At 45.2% G+C, this 20,780-nt stretch overlaps 1 protein-coding gene across 1 annotated transcript in view; it reads right to left on the reverse strand.

Moving 5' to 3' along the window:
• CTNNAL1 (catenin alpha like 1) overlaps window positions 1-20,780 on the reverse strand; it is a 64,417-nt gene that overhangs the window by 16,844 nt on the left and 26,793 nt on the right. The window contains exons 4-11 of the mRNA XM_056116998.1: window positions 20,078-20,197; window positions 17,811-17,900; window positions 16,621-16,791; window positions 11,978-12,178; window positions 10,910-10,996; window positions 7,475-7,633; window positions 3,628-3,720; window positions 193-343 (exon numbers count right to left, since the gene is read on the reverse strand). Of these exons, the coding sequence (XP_055972973.1) occupies window positions 193-343; window positions 3,628-3,720; window positions 7,475-7,633; window positions 10,910-10,996; window positions 11,978-12,178; window positions 16,621-16,791; window positions 17,811-17,900; window positions 20,078-20,197 (1,072 nt within the window). The remainder of the gene's footprint in view (window positions 1-192; window positions 344-3,627; window positions 3,721-7,474; window positions 7,634-10,909; window positions 10,997-11,977; window positions 12,179-16,620; window positions 16,792-17,810; window positions 17,901-20,077; window positions 20,198-20,780) is intronic.

Consider the following 20,780-nt stretch of genomic DNA (forward strand, 5'->3'; position numbering starts at 1 on the left):
TTTACTCCTCGGTAACTAAATAAGAACAAATAGTAATTTTCTTTTTGCATGTGTGGAAGATAATTTACTATAAATATAACTTCATTGCGGTATTACAAGATAATTTGTTATGTATTTGGAAGTTTGACACGAAAACACTAACAGAATTACATTACAGATGTCACATATTTCAGTATATGAACAGTTTCTCACCTCGTCTTCCTTGAAACACATCATTGATTTCTCTTAGAAGTGTTGACATGTCATTGATTTGAGATTCCCAAGCTTCACAAAATACATCTAAGTTTTCTTTAGCAATTTTACTAGATGGATGCAACGTCAATGTCTCAGCAGCCGAAATTATCTTCAAAACACAGAGGTAAAGTTCAAAGCATTAGCCTGCAGAATCACACTGGAGAGCAAACCAGTGTTCACCTCAACTCAGAAAGTAACAGTGCAGTAACTCCCATGCATTAGTGCTCTGTTGGGCAATGTGGCGATACATAGTAGAACCACACTCATTATTTCTTATAATTTTATAGCCAGATAAATAGTAGGCTTTACATAGTATGTTTTGTTATACACAAAACTCTATTCAGGAAGCATTTATCCTCAGGCAAGAAAAACTATTTCAACAGAATTACTCCACAGTATAACTGAGAGCTATGCTTAAGAAAGAGTTGTCCCACATACTAGGGGAAAAGGGAGCTCAGATAAAGAGGGGAACACCAAATAAAGGTGTTGGGAGGATCCCCCCAGGATGGGAGAAGCATGCTGAAAGTAGACTATAGACCAAACATGATTGCCACTCAATGTTTCTTTTGCAAACCACAACACCCAAAAGGAGAGAGAGAACAGAGGGGAATGCCCTGCCACAGAGACAGGGTGGGATGGGGGGGATGGGGTGTGGGAGGGATACTGGGATCCGAGGTGGTGGGAAATGGGCACCGGTGGAGGGATGGGTGTTTGATCATTGTATAAGTGAAACCCAAGCACAAAAATGTGTAAGTATGCAACTGTACCTCATGATGTCTCACTATTAAAAAATTTTAAAAAAAAAGAGTTGTCTGTAGTAGTCACGGTGAGCTAGCAGTAACAGTAGCAATAGTAGTAGTAGTAGTAGTAGTCCTAGTAGTAGTTGTAGTAGTAAAGCAAGTATTGGCAATGATAGTACTAGTGATTATATTGTTGGCAAAGTTGGTAGTAGTACCAGTGGCATAGTAAGAGTAGCAGGAGAAATTATGACAGTAGAGCTAGATAGGCAGGTAGCAGTAATAATAGAATTAGAAGTAGCAGAAATATGGTGGCAATAAAAATGATAGCGGTTGTGGTAGTAATAGTAGTGGTATTAGTAGTGACAGTGGTAGCAGTTCTGGTAATGATGGTAGCCTAGTAGTATCAGTATTCTTGCATATCTGGAAACTTCAGGAAGTTTTGTTTAGTTGATGAAGTCCATCAGTCAAATTTTTCAGCCAGGCCGCGCCGAGACCACTTGATGCCCCCGATGAGCAGCTCTCCAGCACGGCCATGGCCCCAGAGGCACACAGATCTAATTCGGAAGTCAGCAGCTTCTGGCTGAAATGTGAATGGACTATAGATTAAGCTACAGAGCCGTGCCCCCTCCCCCGCCCCTGGGAGGGAAAGGGTGTCTGTCTCTTCAGCCTCTACCCACTGCCCCCGCGGCATGGTGGCTGCCACCTCAGAGCTTATTGGACCGCCAGGTATGAGCTGGCGGTGATGGGGCAACTGCGGCCTCATGGAATGAGGAGTGGAACCAGCACGTCCTTCTTGCCCCGCCAAGACCAAGAGTTGCCCCCAACAAGTGGCTCTCCGGCACGGCCATGGCCCCAGAGGCACACAAACCAATCTCTATGCGGCTTTTGGCAGAAATTCCTCCAGACTTAATTGGTAAAATATCAGAAATCCAAAATCACATGGTCTTTGTAACCAGCAATAGAAAACAAATTATTTCACGATGCCTTTTCAACAGGTTTGATTGTTGGGGGGGAATTCTAAATAATAATGGTGCATCTTTTGTTGAAATAATGAATGTAATCAAAGGAGAGAGAGAGAGAGAGAGAGAGAGAGAGAGAGAGGGAGAGAGTGTGTGTGTTAGTTAGGTGGAAATCATCTGCCTCACTGGGGAAGGTTGGGATGGGGGATATATTGGGGTTCTCTTGGTGGTGGAAGATATGCACTGGTGAAGGGATGGGTGTTTGATCATTGTATGATGGAGACTTAAACCTAAAAGCTTTGTAACTGTTCTCACGGTGATTCAATAAATAAATTAAAAAAAAATTTTTTTCAGCAAAAATTTGGCTGAAATGTACTGACTTCTCACTCAATAGAACACACAAAGATCCAGGAACAGAAATTTGGAGTTCCGTTTTGGTAAGTGCATTATAGCTTTCTTCCCCTTTCGCCTCCAATTCAGAGGCATTGGTGGGTTCTGTCCACTTCACAGGCTTCAGCAACTGAGGGCATAAATATTCTAAAAACCAAGGAGGAGACAGGTGGAGGGGGGTAGGTGGAGGCTGAGTTGGGTGGTCACCAGACAAGGTAACATGCCAGTCAACAACTGAAGAAAGAGGGAGAGACATGGAAATGCTCTTTGAAAGGGGGGCATTTCTGACATGTTTGAGGAACAGCCGATAGCCCAGTATCACTGGATTGACCTGGAAAGAAAGGAAGGTTGCCATGGCCATGTGATGGAGAAACATCAACAGCAAGCACTGAACTTTCTTCTGAACAAGTCACTGAAGAGCTTTCAGAAGATGGCTCTGGGCGGGGGGGGGGGGGGGGGGGGGGGGAGGGGGATGGGGGGGGAAGGGGAGGGTTCTAGGGCTAGTTCAGCAATAAAGTGCCTGCCTAGGAAGCACAAGGCAGCTCAGAGTTTGGTCCTCAGTATCATCCCACATGCGTCAAGCACAATCCCCACCACATTATTGTTTTGAATCCCCAGTGCATAGAAACATGTGTGATCTCTGGCACACCACGATCAAGTGTGTGCAAGGTCCGGAGCAATCCTCAGGGGGGGCACCAAAATCAAGTGTGTGCCCTCGGGGAGTCCTATAACCGGAAAGGTACATGAGCAGCACAGGTAAAGCTAGGACCCTGGCAGGCACGTGTGCAAACACAGTAAGCATGTATGTGAGGGCAGCAGGAACCCAAACCACACATGTGCGTGAGACTCCACAACAAACGGAAGGGAGCGGGGACCGGTTTTGAAAATGTCAGAGAGACATAAATACCAAAAGCCAGATATGGTCAGAGTCATGCTACCTTCGGAATCAGAACTAGGCGCTCCTCCTGGGGGGCCACAGTCCTGCAGGCAGGGGGTTGGACAAGCAGCGGGCAGCTTCAGAGAAAGTGAGCCACAGCTTGGCACCCAACTACAGGCTAGCTGCCCTTTCAGCCGGGAGCTGTGTGCCAAGGGTTCAACTGGGCCCTGGATGGCATCTAACATTGTAAAGGAAAGATAAAAGTGAGATGGCTGAGTCAGCAATGTGCGGGGAGAGCAGTAGTCAGGAAAATGTCAGGACCCTTGTTTATTTTAACAGCTCTTACCTCTAGGTATGCACAACTGTTTACATCTTCCTTTCACTGAATTTGTTATGACGCGGCCTAACAATCTGCCATTGGCCTTACCTGCTGTCCAGTCACCTGAAATGTCTCCTCTGCGTGTAACGAGGTGATCTCAAGAGGCTCTGTTCCAGACACGTGCCACAACAACCGACAGGTCTGTGAGAAAACAATCCTACAGTTTCACTTGCGTAAACTTCTTCACAGCACACAATATTATCTGGGGGAAGGGAGGACCTCGCAGGCAATGTTCGAGCTGCACCTGGCCGAGTTCAGAGGAACGTGTGGTACCAGGGTCTAAACTCAAGGTGTTCGTATGTTAGGCATTCCTTCCAGCACTTCAAGCCATCTCCCTGGCCCATATACAGTATTACCAATGATGGATATATAAAGCTTGGATGGAAAATAAAGCTTCATGTAAAAATCTTACTAGAATGTTGTTACTAAATTAAATCTAATTTGTTCAATCAAAACACATCAAGTGAGTATACTACTGAGAAGGTTACTCTACTACTATATTGGTTACCAACAGATTCTCTAGAAATAACACAGCACACGGTTTCTCCTTCCTGTCTGAGTATGGCAAGGTGGGCACAGATTATCAGTCCCAGAGCAATCTTTGATCTGAACTAGTATTGCCCACACAGTTTATGGGTGAAGAAACTTTGCTTAGAGAACAAACTTGCCCAGCATCTCAGAGCTAAACCTAAACGTTTTCAACCTTTTTCACACCTGCAGCCTGATATTGCGCCGTGGGCTGGTGGTTGAAAACTACTGTTGGCGTGTCCAGGAGACAGTACAGTGGAAAAGCACTTGCCTTGCACATGGCCAACCTGGGTTCAATCCCTGGTACCACACATGCCCCGAGCCTCGCCAGGAGTGATCCCGGAGCACAGTACCAGGAGTAAGTCCTAAGCACAGAAGGTGTGCCTCACCCTCTCCCGGCCCCCACCCAAACTCCACCACCAAAAACAGACGGAAAACAATTGTCATTAAAGCAGCAATGACTTTTTCCAAGATCTGGGGCTGAAATATTACTGAGCGAGAGCTAAAAGGGATGCTCAAAGAGTTAGTGTACATGCTCTGCACGCGTGACACCCTGAGTTTGGTACTTGGTTGGCATGGGTGACTCCCCGACCCCAAGCACTGTGAGGACTTCAAAAGTAATAAAAAAAAAATTTAAAAAATATATCAGTGAGTCCACGGCTTAGAGGCCAGCCGGGCATTCTAGGGGAAAGGGCAGCTCAGATAGAGAAGGGAGCACCAAATAAAGGGTGTTTGGACGATCCTCCCAGAATGGGAGATGCGTGTTGAAAGTAGACTATGGACCGAACATGATTGCCACTCAATGCCTCTTTCACAGACCACAACACCCAAAAGGAGAAAGAAAACAAAAGGGAATGCCCTGCCACAGAGGCAGGGTGGGATTGGAGGATGGGGGTGGGAGGGATACTGGGATCCATGGTGGTGGAAAATGGGAACTGGTGGAGGGATGGGTATTTGATCATTGTATAATTGAAACCCAAGCACAAAAATTTGTAAGTCTACAACTGTACCTCATGGTGTTTCACTAATAAAAAATAAATAAAAATATATCAATCAGGTGAGCTAAACTCCATCACAGTTACTCAAGACTATACTCCCCATCAACAAGCACATCCCTTCAAGTCAAGAAATGGTCTTAAGACTGGATTAGGCAATACTGATGTAATATACTCTAATAGGGAGACTTAGAACAGTACAGAAGAAAATAAACCATTTACTAAGATTTTCTGCAGGATTCCTATAGTCAGCAGTCTTGCCTTTAGTCATAATATTTGGTTTAAAAATTAACAGTACTGAGAAATGGGGGGATTGAGGGAAGGGGTCATAAGGCACAAAACTCCAGTCATGAGAAAACTAAGTTCTTGAGCATTATTGTAAAACATGACAAACATTTTGCCTTTTTGGAAGTTAAGAAATTAGGTCCTGGGGTCAGAACAATAGTACAGCAGGTAGGGTGTTTGCCTTGCACGCAGATGACCTGAGTTCAATTCCTGGCATCCCATATGGTCCCCCAAGCACTACCAGGAGTAATTCCTGAGTGCAGAGCCAGGAGTAACTCCAGAGCATTGCTGGGTGTGACCCAAAAAGCAAAAAATAATAAAAATAAATTAGGTCTTAAAAGTTCTCATTAGAAAGAAAAAGATTTCCTCAACTAAATAAGATGGAAGATGTTAACATAATGTGGTAATTGCTACACAATTAAATATATGTAAAAATCATTATGTTGTATACCTTAAATATGTATACACTGCAATGCCAATGAAATTATTTTTTAAAAATAAGTAAGGTCACAGGGGCTGGAGCAATAGCACAGCAGGTAGGGCGTTTGCCTTGCATGCAGCTGACCCGGGTTCGATTCCCAGCTTCCCATATGGTCCCCTGAGCACCGCCAGGGGTAATTCCTGAGTGCAGAACCAGGAGTAACCTCTGTGCTTCACCAGGTGTGACCCCCCGAAAAAAATAAAAATAAAATAAAATAAAGGTGATGTGCCCGCTTCTCTTGTGTTAAAATAATAATAAGGTCACAGAGATGGTACAGGGGTTACGGAGCTTGTCTTAGATGCATCCAACTCCAGTATGCACTCCAGCACTGCAGATGGTCCCCTGGGTATCATCAGGGAGTGATCCCTGAGCACTGAGCCAAGAGTAAGCCTTGAGCACAGCTGGATGCAGTCCGAAAACAAAATTAAGACTAAACAAAACCAAAATGCAATGAAACAAAAACTTCAAAAAACCAATCCATATCATCTCTATTTTTTGTGTCACACCTGGCGTGTGCATCCACAGACATTTGAAGAATAGTCTCATCTCGCTCTGCCAGCCCATCTTCTCCCGTCATCACGCATCTCGCTGGCTCGTCTCTCTGTTTCTCTGCTTGCCTGTTTCTGCACTGTGTTCTCTCTGGATCACACTCTTCCCCCCTCACATTTTTTTAATTAAGTTTCAAGAAAAGCTATCTTCAAAAGAAAGAATGAGAAAGAGAAAAGAATACTCCCTATTGCCAGGGAGACAGCTCAGCAGGACAAAGAATGTGCTTTGATACAGGAGTCTCATGATAAATCCCTGGGACCACATGGTCCGCCGACCACCAGGGAGCGATCCTAAGCACAGAGCCAGGAGTAGCCCCTGGGTAACACGGGTGTGGTTCCCCCACCCCACCAAACCCTAAATAAATATGTAAAATAATATTCCAAAGGAAAGAGAGTAAGTGTTCATTTACATTGATCAAGAGTTAGTGTTAAAGGGCTGGAGTGACAGCACAGTGGGTAAGGCATTTATTTGCCTTGCACATGGCCGACCTGGGTTCTATTTCCAGTATCCCATATGGTTCCTCGAGCACTGCCAGGAGTAATTCCTGAGTGCAGAGTCAGGAGTAAACCCTGTGCATCGCCAGGTGTGATGCAAAAAGAAAAAAAAAAGAGTTAGTGTTAAAGGGGCCACAGGGATATTACAGCAGGTAGGGTGTCTGCCTCGTAGGTGGCCAACCCAGATCCTATCCCCGGGATCCCATATGGTCCCCCGAGCACTGTCAGGAGTAATTACTGCGTGCAGAGCAAGAGTAACCCCTGAGCACTGCCAGGGGTGACTCAAAAAGAAACCAAAAAAAATTTGTGTTAATATTTCCTGATGAAAGCTGGAGAAACAGCTCAATGTACTGGAGTGCAAACTTGCATGCAAGAGACCCAGGCTCTATCCTTGACATCACCTCATCCTCTGAGCACCACCGAGCACAATCCCTAACACTGAGCCAGTGACAGTCCCTGAGCAATGCCAGGTAGGGCGCGGAAATTAAAAACAAACCAAGTTTCTGGATGATAGTACAACACTCTCTAAGTCAGGTTCATTTATGAGAAAATTTCACACCCACCTCAACAAGTTGCTCTTTCTGTTCAGAGAGCTTGCAGGCATATTCGGCCAAGCCATCTAAATTTCCTTCTACTCCAGTAAGTTTTAATGCTTTCAGAACCGCATGGTCAGCCTGGTATTTTAACAGATCAGTTGCCAGTTGAGTGGCTGTACTATGAAGCTGCAGATGCGGGGGTTGGGGGGTGAGGGGTGATAGGAGACAACGAATAATACGATTTTTAAGACTCAGCACTTCACAAACACTTTAAAAATGACAAGCAAAGGGGCCAGAGTGATAGTACTGCACGTACGGTATCTGTCTTGCACCGGTCAACCTGGGTTCAATCCTCAGCACCCTGTATGGACCCCAGAGTCCTGCCAGGAGTGATCCCTGACCACAGAGCCAGAAGTGAGCCCTGATCACAGAGCCAGGAGTGAGCCCCGAGCACAGCCAGGTATGGCCACAAAAACAAACCAAAAGAAAAAAAAATCTGAAGTAGAAATCACAAAGCATCTTCATCAATTAGTTAAGAAAAAAAAAAAGAGGAATGTTCCTGTGATCCCAGGTGACAGTGGGTGGCCCTGGGGAGCATCTAAGGCCCCCCAAGGTAGAGTGACTTCTCATCTGTGATTCCAACTGGTCCCACGGCGCAGAGGGGCCATGAAGGAGGACACTGTCGCTCACCACCCAGCTGCACTCTTAATTACCATAGGCTCCTGCTACTTTTTTAAAAAGTGGGGAAAAAAACCACATTAAGGGGTGGAATGCAGAGGTCTAAGGAAAAATCAAACAGTAGCTCCTAATCCGTAGTAAGTTTTGAAATAGGTTTGGAACAGTTTTCAATTTTTTTTGGTCATACCCAGTGATACTCAGGGGTTACTCCTGGCTCCGCACATAGGAATTACTGCTGGCAGTGTTTGGGGGACCATACGGAATGACAAGGATCATACCCAGGTGGGCTGCCTGCAAGGCAAAGTGCCCTTCCCACTGTGCTATTATTCTGCCCCAGTTTGCAATGTGTTTTCATTGCTGTGAAAATATCAGTGTGGGAAGCAGTCAATTAGATTCAGCCAGATCTTATTAAATACCCACATAGTGACAGATACAGTCCTATAGGCTGGACACACACAAGGACTTTTAATCCCTTCACACACAGGTGACAGTCTGGCTGTTACTGCTCTCCAGAACTTGAGTCTTGAACTGTATAAAAACACTGCACCCCCAAGAGAAATGACAACTGAGCAACAAACAAATCCCTAGGGCTTGATTTGGCCGTGGCTGGATTCCAAGCCAGGCTCAATGGCAACATTTGGGTACTATTAACTCCAAGATCTTTTCCTCTTTTCATCTTGTCTTCAAGGAAAAATGATACAATAAGTGATTTGGGGATTCTTCAAAAAGAGAACATTTTTTAAAAAACATGGTCCTAAGGAAAACCTGACTGAGAATGAAGCCAATTTGAATGAAAATGTTGTCTGGTCTTGTCGAATCCCACGCCCCCCACTCCCCGCCCCAGGAAATCCAATGTTCACTCAACTACAAAAATCACCATCGGGCAGTCAGCATTCCTGTGATCAAGTCAGAATAAATGCAGTCGGAAAGAAAGACTTCAAATGCACTTTCCTTTGGAAACTAAATGTCATGTGAGAACTTTTAGAAGTTCTGTTTAACCACCACAGCTTTAAAAACTATCTAATGCTGGCCCATGATTATAAAGACTATGAAATTGGTCCTTAAAGACAAAGAGTGGTATGTCCAAGATCATGTAAACCTTACAAATGGTTCTGTAGAGGAATTATGAATTATGGGAGGGGAAAAAGCATGGAGAAGGGAGAAGCAGCATTTCAACAATATGAAAGCAACTCCACAGGCATTATCACCACAAAATCTTGTATAAATTCTTCTAGGCTGATGTTGTCATACCCACTTCAGAAGTAAGGAAATGAAGCTTTTCTGGAAGGAGTGGTGGAAAATCATTCCATCACCAAAGGATTTTGTGTTCTGCTAGCAGCACAAATCATACAGTTTTTAATAACTGATTTAGTTGAGGGGCTAGAAAGAGAATGCAGGGGATATGGTGCTTGTCTGGTGAGGGGTGCAGTGTTGGGATGATGAATCCATAGAAGTATCACTAACAGTGCTGTAAATCATACTACTCCCATCAAATTTTTTAAATGAGAATAAAAAATAAAAATTAGTGTGTAGCATTTACACAATTACACCAAAATTCATTGATCAGTTGCCCTGACATCAGACATTTAGGCTGTTTCCAGGTTTAGGCTGCTACAAATATTCTATAGGGAATCAATGCAAAGATGATTGACTCAGGAGCTGGAAAGATAGTATAGTGGGCAGGGCGCTTGTACCCCTTGTGATCCCTGAATACCACCGGGGTAATTCCTGAGTGAAGATCCAGGATTAACCCCTGAGCACCAGCAGGGGTGGGCCCCTCTCCCATCCCCACCCTGCAAAAAAAGATAAATGACTTTAACAAAAAAAAAAAAAAAATCAGTGGATTCAAAATGACTAGTTCAAAAGGAAACTTTAAAAATCATTTTCTGAAGCGAAATGACTCAGAAAGAAAGGGCTAGACATAGAAAGATTGCATTCATCTGGGTAACATAAAGTAACAAAATAGGAAACTAACACCCAAGAATGGCCGAGATTAGTGCCGGGAATTTTACTCCATGGCTTGGAGGCCAGCCACACATTTTAGGGGAAAAGGGAGCTCAGATAGAGAAGGGAGCACCAAATAAAGGGTGGTAGGAGGATTCTGAAAGCATGCTGAAAGTAGACTATAGACCAAACATGATTGCCACCCATTGCCTCTTTTGCAAACCACAACACCCAATAGGAGAGAGAACAAAAAGGAATGCTCTGCCACAGAGGCAGGGTGGGATGGAGGGGATGGGGGGTGGGAGGGATACTGGGACCCGTGGTGGTGGGAAATGGGCACTTGGTGGAGGGATGGGTGTTTGATCATTGTATAATTGAAACCCAAGCACAAAAATTTGTAAGTCTACAACTGTACCTCATGGTGTCTCACTAATAAAAATTAAAAAAAAAAATCATTTTCTGGGGTCAGACCAACAGCACAGCCGGCATGCAGCCAACCCAGGTTTGATCCCCAGCACCACACACAGTTCCTCAAGTCCCTCCAGGAGGGATCCCTGAGCACAGAGCTAGGAGTAAGCACTTGCTGGATGTGGCCGCCAAACAAGAGGCCGAGCTCAATGTGGCGTCACCCCGCATGGCAAGCATGGTCCTGCTGCCACCACAAAGACGGCCATGGCCAGAGGGCTGCAGCCAAGCGTGAGCGGCAGTCCAACGAAAACGAAGGAAATGGGGATACGGACCAATTTCTGAGTGCAGGAACACACTAAGATTCATACATCTCACACACAACACGCAAATGAGCAAATCATTTCCGGAGTCTGGATTTCACACCGCACTTACTTCTCTCCTCAGCTCACTGAGGCTCTGATTGATCTTCAGTATCGTCAGTTCCAGTTCTTCAGTAATGCTTTTGGTTTTCTTGCTTTGCTAGACGATGTTTAAAAGTACAGACGGAGTGTTAGCCCATGTTTTAACTGGCCAGTCTAATCTTACTTGAGCTAAAAATTATAAAATGGTAATATTATCTGAACTCTAAGAAAAGCACATGTAAAAATTTTCATTCACTTTTGGGTAGACTGGAAAACAGAATTTGAATTGTTTAGCTATATTTTCCCACTTTACAAACCAGTCAATGTGCTCCCTAATTTTTTTTTTTTGGAGGGGCCACACCTGGCAATACTTAGGGATTACTCCTGGATCCGCACTCAGGAATTACTCCTGACTGTGCTCAGGGGACCACATGGAATGGCGGGATTGAACCTGGTTCAGCAGCATGCAAGGCAAGCATAGTCCTAACCACTGTACTATCTCACCAGCCCCTGAATCTGAATGTGCTTTTTAGAATTGTCATATGTGGATACAGAGACACACAGTAGGACAGGACAAGAGCACAGTGGGGAGGCGCTTGCCTTGCACTCCACCAACCTGGGTTCAACCCCCAAGCAATCCATGTGGTTTCCAGAGCCCACCAGGAGTGATCCCTGAGTACAGAACCAGGAGCAACCCCAGAGCACCACTGGGCGAGGCCCAAAAACAAACCCAAGCACAAAATTTGTAAGTCGACAACTGTACCTCATGGTGTCTCACTAATAAAAGTTTAAAAAAAAAAAAAGAACCCCCCCAAAGTCAAGACACACTGCAAGGGGAAAACAGACAAAGGCAACTGAACATGAGAAGTGATCTGCAGAGCTGAGCTTACCATGGCAGGGGAATGGTAGCAGGTGGGGGAAGACAGGCAGAGAGCCCAGGACAATAGTGGAAGGAGGGAGGCATTCTAAGGGAGAGTGTGGTGCTAGAATGGTGCGTGCATGAGGTCTTTCAGGAATGATCTTATAAATCACGGTGCCTCCAAAATAATAAAGTATTACAGAGAGACAGAGACTCGCTTGGATGAAAATAAGTTCTTACTGCTTGCATCCACACAGAAATTAGCTGCTGCAGTGCCGTTCTTGCCTGAGTGCACAGTTCCAAGATGCGTTTTCTGTGCTCGTGGCTGGTGTAGGCTGAATCGGTGAAGTCCTCTGTACGCTCCAAGATGACATCCAGTGTGGCAGAAAGATTCTCTTTTGACTGGAAGTAAAGATTCTCCCGGAGAATGTCCATACTCCTCTGAGAACAAAGATGATTTGCATCCCCGTGAGTCAGTGTCCACCCCCCCCCCCCCCAGCCAAAACGCACAGTCATTTCTTATCCTGCCATTTCTTTGTCCTGTCCCATGGGCCGGGGCTCCCTCTCCACCAAGAAGCAGGAGCACGGCACAAACACCCCTGAGAAGACGAGCAGAGCTCCTGAGTCACTGATACATTCCAGCAGCGAGAGCGTTATTGTCATGTAGCAACTGGTAGGAAAAATGAAGTGGCCTCCAGGTAAAGGAGGTACGTTCTGAGAAAATGCTGAGGCCAAGTCCTGACAGATGTTACACCCATCTATGGATCTGCGCTGAGCCCGGAGGAAGGGTGCAGAGGGCACAGATATGGAAGGATTCACACAGGTAGTGTTTCTCTCAGCCAGACTCTCCAAGTCACCTATCTGGTTGTTCCTCCATTTGGTGGAAGGGAGGAAGGGAAGGAGGGAAGGGAGAAAGGGAGGGAGGGAGAGAGAGAGGGAGGGAGGGAAGGAGGGACGAAACTTAATATGTAAATCAGATATTGCTAACTCCCTCTAATTGGCTCCTCACTACCGTTGAAATCACACCCAGATTTTGCAAAGCATGGAACCCTCTAGAATCTTGTCTCACTCCGTGTCCCTTTCTTCTCCCTTTTCTTCCCTTTTTTGTGGCTGCAGTGGGGGATGCCAGCACTCAGGCAAGGTGCTCACCCACTTAGTTGGTGGGTGTGCCAGGCGCTTCACACTGGGTTAGGATGCTCACAGATTGGGTGATGGTGCACAGAAGATTTCATACTCCGCGACACCAGAGTCAAAACCGCCATGCCCAGCACGACTGCAGTGACTTGCGTGTATGAATGCATGTGTGTGTGCACACGCGCGCATATGTTACATTAGAACTTGTGGCCTCATGCTTGTAAGGCAGGGGCTCTGCCACTGGACCACCCCCAGGTCCCTTTACGTATCACCTCTTAGCACACAAAGACTCCCTCACTCCAGTCACCCTGTGTTCAGAGTTCCCAGAATGCATGAGGGACACAGGTGACTGGTACTATATGTCTTTCTGCTTTCTTTTTTTTTTCTCCTCAGCATTATATTTTTATTTATTTTTTAATTTTTATTAGTGAAACACCATGAGGTACAGTTGTAGACTTACAAATTTTTGTGCTTGGGTTTCATTTATACAATGATCAAGTACCCATCCCTCCACCAGTGCCCATTCTCCACCACCACCGATCCCAGTATCCCTCCCACCCCCCATCCCCCCACCCCGCCCTGTCTCTCCACTTTCTAAGACACGTGATGCCACTTCAACCTTACTCATCCTCTAGGCCATGAACCATAACTGAGAGGCAACTGGGGTCAAGAATCAACAATAGTGATTGCAAATGTGACATTTCCTCAGCATTTTTTTTTAAAGCTCCTTAAAGTCCTTTCACAACTGCTATTTCAAGTGGACCCTTGTATATGGCCCATTTCGACATGACCCACAAGATTACCAAGACTCAGGAAGGTCACAAGGCCACATGCCAGCGTCTGTTTCCCCTCCTTTTAGCCTGAGCTGTCCTCAATAGTCACTCTATCCTCGGTAGGCAGGAGTTCTTTTGTCTTGTTTTGTTTAATTTTTTTTATTATTGAATTACTGGAGATACACTTACAAAGCTTTCACGATTGAGTTTCAGTCATACAATGATTGAACACCCATCCCTCCACCAGTGCGCATTTTCCACCACCAATACCCTCCCTCAGTATCCCTCCTGCCACCCCCATCCCACCCCCTCCACTGCCTCTGTAGCAGGCACCTTCCTTCTTACTCTCCTCCCTCTACTTTTGGGCATCGTGGCTTGCAATACAGATACTGAGAGGCCATCGTGTTCAGTTCTTGTCTACTTTCAGCACGCATCTCCCATCCCAAGCGATTCCTCCAACCATCACTGACTTAGGGGTCCCTTCTCCATCCCAGCTGCCTTCTCCCCTAGCACATGAGGCAGGCTTCCAAACTGCAGAGCGATCCTCCTGGCTCTTGTCTCTACTGTCCTTACGTGTTAGTCTCATATTATATTGTTTTATATTCCACAAATGAGTGCAGTCATTTTATGTCTGTCCCTCTCTGTCTGACTCATTTCACTTAGCACGATACTCTCCATGTCCATCCAGCTATAAGCAAATTTAATGACTGCATTTTTTCTAATCATGAATTTGTTTTGGGGGGGGGCACATCCATGTTACTCTGGCAGTTCACAAGGAACTGTGTAGTGCTGGGACCCAAACCCAGGCTCCTGCATGCGAATCATGTGCTTGGGTCTTAATGCTCTGAGCCAGCATTTTAAAACTAAACTGAAAATAATGGGGGAAGGGGGGGTTCTATTGTCATACAGTGCTCAGGGAGGGGCATGCAGTGCTGGAGATCAAGGTCGAAGACTCACACATCTCATGGAGGCAAGACAAGTGGTCTACCACTTGAGTCACATTCCCAGCCCAGGGATTTTTATTTATAGGGGTCAAATCCAGTAGAGTGAGGGCGTACCAGAGCCACTCCCAGCAAAGCACTTTAAGCTGCTGCAACGTAAAAAAAAAAAAATCATCAGTCATGCTGGGCTGAAGAGACTGAGCACGGGTTAAGGTACTTGTCTTAAAGCACCTTTGCCTGACCTGATTTGATCCCGCTTACCAGATCACTGCTAGGAACGACCCCTGAACACAGAGTCAGGAGTAGCCCCTGAGCACCAGTGGATGTGGACCAAATTCCCTGCCCTTCCCCAAATCTGTCATGTTGGCCACAAATCATTTCTGTTATGGTTTTGCTTTTTCCCATTAGTGAGAATGATCTTTTTTTCTTTGTTTTTATGGTAACAGGAATCAGACCCAGCTCACATGCCGATCAGACATATCCCTTAATTCTGAGTCTCCATCCCGTACCTGAGAACATGCATTTGATAAACTGAACACAGTTAGTTAAAAAAAAATAAAAATAATAAAGAAATAATAAAGAAAAAATTAAATAATAAAAAAGAAAGAAAGAAAGAAAGAAAGAAAGAAAGAAAGAAAGAAAGAAAGAAGAAGCTAACACACAAACAAAGATGCACTCATGGGGCTGGAGAGAGAGCACAGCGGGTAGGGCGTTTGCCTTGCACGCGGCCAACCCGGGTTCAATTCCCAGCATCCCATATGGTCGGTCCCCTGTGCATCGCCAGGTGTGACCCAAAAAGCAAAAAAAAAAATGCTCTCATTTTAGTTGGGGTCAGGGCTAAAAGGGTTGAAACGCATGCCTTGCCTTTGGTGTGGGAGCACCAGATTCAATTCCTGGCTCAACGTGGTTCCTGAATGCCATCATAAGTGATCCCCAAACACCACCACGTGAGTTCTCCCCCCAAAATAAAGACCATTTATACGATCACTGATGTGGCTTCACAACGCCTGTCCTTCTACAGAGCACATTCTCCAACAGGTGCCACGGAGAGAACGGCTGACGGTGACACTGACTGTGATGGGGAAGGGTCCACAGCAGGCAGCAGGCTGAGCCCAGCTGCTATAACCTGGGACCACTACTGCAGCCTCGAGGCAAAAGCTGTGGGTCTAACCCTGCTGGTTTCCCTCCTTATCCACTGACCTCTCACAAGACATCTCCTCTCTCAGCCCACATAAAAAGAGGTAAAGGTAAAGGTAAAGGCCCTCCCGTTGATCGTCGATTTGCTCGAGCGGGCCCAGTAACGTCTCCATTGGAGACTTTGTTGTTACTGTGTCTGGCATATCGAATACTCTCGGTAGCTTGCCGGGCTCTCCGAGAGGGGCGGAGGAATCGAACTCGGGTCAGCCATGTTGGCCGCTTGTAAGGCGAACGCCCTACCCGCTGTGCTATTGCTCCAGATAGCTCCAGAGGGATCGGAAAAAAGAATCTTTAAACAATCCTGTAAACAGGGGAGAGGCGGCTACAGCTTTTTTTGTCTTTTCTCTTTTCGGGTCACACCCAGCAATGCTCAGGGGTTACTCCTGGCTCTGCACTCAGGAACTACTCTTGGTGGTGCTTGGGGGACCATATGGGATCCAAGGATTGAATCTGGGTCAGCCACGTGCAAGGCAAATGCCATACCCGGCCCAGGATGCTACAGCTTATCCACATAACAAAGTAGGACCCAGGGGGCTCTTCTAAGCCAAGAACAGGGTTCTCTGCATGTCTCACACCCACACTGAGTGACACAGTGTGTACACAGTGGCACTGTGCTTTGCTTACCCACTGTGCTGGGATGGGGGTTTGCTCCCAGCAATGTTTAGGGGACCCTGTGATGCTGGTTCCCACAAACAAAGCATGCACTCTCATTTGGCACTGTTTTGACCAAAAAATACTTTTTGTTTTGCCTCTGTTCTAAACTGTTATGCAAAGTTATGGAGCCTCCCTAGACTGATGCTCCCAAGGCAAAATGAAAACACGTCCTCTTTATTCTTACCTTAAATTCTTTAATCCCGGAAAAAATACTAACAGACGCAGAGTCCGTCTCTCCATTTGGCTTGCAGTCGGTCACAATCTCGATGACCTTGTTCAGAGCCACTTTCATGCGGTCAAACACTTCTTCTTTGTTTTTGTGGGCTGACTCGCAGTTGGGATGCCTGAGACACGTCTTCAAAGGAATGGAAAAGTGCCTCTTTACCACTGCCCCAGTGCAGAACTCACAAAATCTGACACAGAACAGGTCATGCTAATAAAAACGGTTCTTTACCCAAAGCTCCTGCGTCCCTGGCTCACCCCGCTGCTTCTCCTCACTAAAAGTGGAAGCACGATGAGCAGAAAGCGACAGCAAGGTTAAGTGGAAAAGGCAGAGCAGAAAACCATATCTTTACACAGCAATCATTTTCCCGAAAGGTTTTGGGGAAACTCCTTTATCTTCATCATGATTTAAATCACTTTGAGATATTGTTTGGCATGTGCAAACCAAAAAAAAACAAACAAACAGAAAACAACAACCAAAAAAACAAACAGAACAAGGGGAAATGAACAGATGGCATAAGATCATGGATGCATCTTGGACTCACAATAACTGATGAAAATGAAAAACTGCACAAGGGCTAGATATTACCAGGGCCTTGCCAGCCAGTTTCAGGAAACTTTGGTTTTGCAGCGTGACTGTTCCTAGCCAAGTAAGTCCATTGAGCAGAAAAGGCCCTTCTAATTCAATAGCTAATGAGAGGTTTACGAGTTTATTCTTAAACTGTACCAATTTGCTGGTTTGGAATGACAAGCTTTTGAGTGACAATTGTGCAGAATAAGGAAGGAGAGTTATGAATTTATAGAATAAACAAAGGAATCACTTAGTGCTCTCCTGTTACTTAACAAATTAAAACTTGCCCAGCTTCTTCCGGAGTGCAAAGTGCTGGTTCCCCGAAGGGACTAGCCAAGCCCTTCGGGCCCAGTGGGGTGAACCGCCTCCTCCGCTGAGTGGCTCACCAACGCTGACTCACAGGTTAATTGTTCTCTGAAGCTGGGCAAGGGAGCTGGCACAAAGAGTAACTGAGATTTGACAATCAGGCTCTACTTTCGGGTTTATCACTTTTGATCTTGAAAACTGAACGATATGAATTGGAAGCAGCAAATCAGAATTCCTGATTAATTTACAGCACAGTAAAACCAACGTTTCCTCACCTTGGACGCTGTAAGAAGCATCATCGTACACTTCTCCAGGACCGCCCTAGCTGCTGCCATTTTCGCCTTTTTCTTTTCATCTTTCAGGTCCTGAAAATGAAACAAGATCACTTACCAGTTTAGAGTCATGTAAACAACCCAGTAAGTATCTACTCAAAATAGTAACGCTAAACAATTGAGTGATATCGTTGGGCAGGGGGGTGTTGGGAGTGACAGAGTGAAAGGACGGAAGTGTTATGAAATGCAACCACGCCAAGTAAGCATATCCACGCAGCAGAGTGGCCTTTGGTTAGGGGAGCAGAGCCAGACACTGAAGGCCGGGGGCTGCATGGGGCTCACATTCTGGGGGGCTCATCTCATATCCAGTATAGACATACCTCAGTCCCAAGCAGAAAAACAAGTATCATATATTGTGCTTAAGTAAAAGCAACATGGATTGCTACTTCCTTCAAAACAGACACTTAGGGTGGAAAATGAACTCTGGTGCAGGGACGGGTATTTGAACATCGTATGTCTGAAACCCAATCATGGACAATTTTGCAACTGTTTATCTCACTGTGATTTCATTAACTTTTTTTTTTTAAACAGACACTTAGATGTCAACTCTTTGAGTCTATTGCTGATTGGTTCCATCTAAGGACTCATTAATCTCAATATGAGGTTTCTGAGCTCTGAACTTCACCCACAGGCCGCTCTGAAATGTTCTGAAGATGTACTGTGGGAACATACTTTTACCCTCCTACGTAATGAGCTCTGAAGCAGGCACTGTGTCTTGATTTTTACCTTTCAGTTGCTTTTCACAGAGCCCTTGATGGAATGTGCGTGATTCTAATTTGAGGACAACCATCCGAATCAGAGTTCAACAGGCATTTTCAATAAAAGGCCAGCTAATAAAAACTCTAGATTTTCTGGGCCATCTGGCTTCTGTCACAAATACTTAATTCTGCCATCATTAAGTGAAAGCTGCCCTAGATAAAATATAAACAAATGAACACAGCTGTGTTCTCTTACTTATGGACACAGAAATTTGAACGACACAATTTTCTTTCTGTCACATTAGTCAGTCTTTTTTCCTTGGTGAGTTGAGTGAAAGCATTTTTCTTATAAAATACAAAGCACTAAAGTTTGAGAATAATGTGCCTTTTATATAAGTAAATCAGAGTGAATTCAAAGATATCCCTATAAAAGCTCACTTACGTGAATCCCAGTCGAGCTTCCTGTAATAGGAACCCAAAAGGCAAATTCTTTCTACATCAAGCCCCTGAGAAACTGCATGTAACCTAAAAGCCAGTTCCGATGACAAGGTCAAATCCTCAAGGTCTCTGTCCTACATGTGAATCACCCATCAAAGTTACCTAAGAAAAACTAGGGTTGAGGGAACTTCTAAAATTTCTATCCATTCCTCTTCTCTGTATCATGTTAGACAGTACTTCCTGCAAAAAACCTGGTGATTCTAGTAGACACAGCATCAGGTGCATAGGGGATACTTAACACGTGTAAGTCACAAAAGACTGCGGGGGTGGCCCTGCTCATCCCTGGCACCACAGGGTCCATGCAGCACTGCATCCTCCAGCCCTCACACTGAACCGCCAGCCAACCAGTACTTTTGAGAGTGGCCCACAGGCCTCCCTGAGCACAGAGGAAAAAGCTAAAACAATAAAAATGATCTTTACGGAAAAGGACAGTCTATTATCTTCTCAGGTGCTGTTTCTTCATGTGTGAAACAGTAATGATAATGTCTATTTTCATGAGATGTTTTGATAATTAAATGAGATCACGTATATAAGGCACCGAAAATAAAGCCAGGGTAAGGAAACACGGACTTGCATTACTGCTCTTCATCTAACGTAGAAAAACGGCAGAAAGGAAGAATATCCAGAATAATCTGTAAAAAGTTGAAGAAAGAATACTAAGAGATATCCAAAACAAAACTAAACTATGTAAGAGGACTCTCTCTGCGGAGCTCTGTTAGAAGGCAAATGGAAAGTCTCATGAAAGTGGAAACATTTGGGCTGGACCTTGCAGGGGAGGATGACTGTTCCCGAAGACTGTGGCGGAAACACAGGTAACTGCTGGAAGTGCAAAGAAAGCGAAACAAAAAATAAAGACCTGCAGATTTACCTTCTTTTTTGTGGCTTGTTTGTAACAAAGTTTATAAAATTCATAAGCAAGGAGACCAGGCTTCAATACGGCAATACCATCACACCGCCATCCAAATCAAAGAGTGTGCGTTTATTTGAAGATTTTTAAATGTAGTAAATACATACATTTTGTCTATCTCCAGTTAGATGTGCAAACTCCACCATTTCATTTCCAAATTGACTGAATATTTGGACAAACTCTTGAAAACTATTCACTTTCTCTAGTCTTTCCATAGTTGCAAGGACCTGCAAAACGAAATATTTTAGTGCCAGATCTAATCAGTGCAAGAGACTGGGGTTTGTCCATTCTAAGTGGGGGCTAGGGTGGAGGGAAGAAAGAAATTCGAGTAGATCCTAGAATTTACTAGAAAGCTGTGGAAGGCTAAGGGAAGACGATAAAGGAGGGGTTCCGAGAAGCAGGAGCAGATTCAAAAGTTAGAATCTTCTAGGGAATGCATCACTCTTAGAATGAAGACACTCGGACTTGAAAACAAAAAAGGAAAAAGAGGCAGAGTAATGACGAAATGGAAAGGGGTGAGCGTTTCTGCAGCAAAGGGTGCCGAGGGCAGGAGTGGGCAAGCCTAGGTAAGAGAGTCCAGGGAAGAGGCAGGGAGTGGGGCTAAAAAAGGAACACACGGGAGCTAGTGCAATGAGACAGGCTGGGAGACGCCCCTCCTCTCAGGAAAGGGGAAAGAAGGTCGTCTGCAAAGGGAGGGTCCCAAGGGAGGATGAAAGGGGAAAGAAGATCGTCTGCAAAGGGAGGGTCCCAAGGGAGGATTGGGGCGTTATGAGCAGGAAAAGAGTTTCCATCCGTTCGCAGAATTGGCAA

The sequence above is a fragment of the Sorex fumeus genome, unplaced genomic scaffold (assembly GCF_029834395.1).
Source record: "Sorex fumeus unplaced genomic scaffold, SorFum_2.1 ptg000034l, whole genome shotgun sequence".
Classification (NCBI taxonomy): domain Eukaryota; kingdom Metazoa; phylum Chordata; class Mammalia; order Eulipotyphla; family Soricidae; genus Sorex; species Sorex fumeus.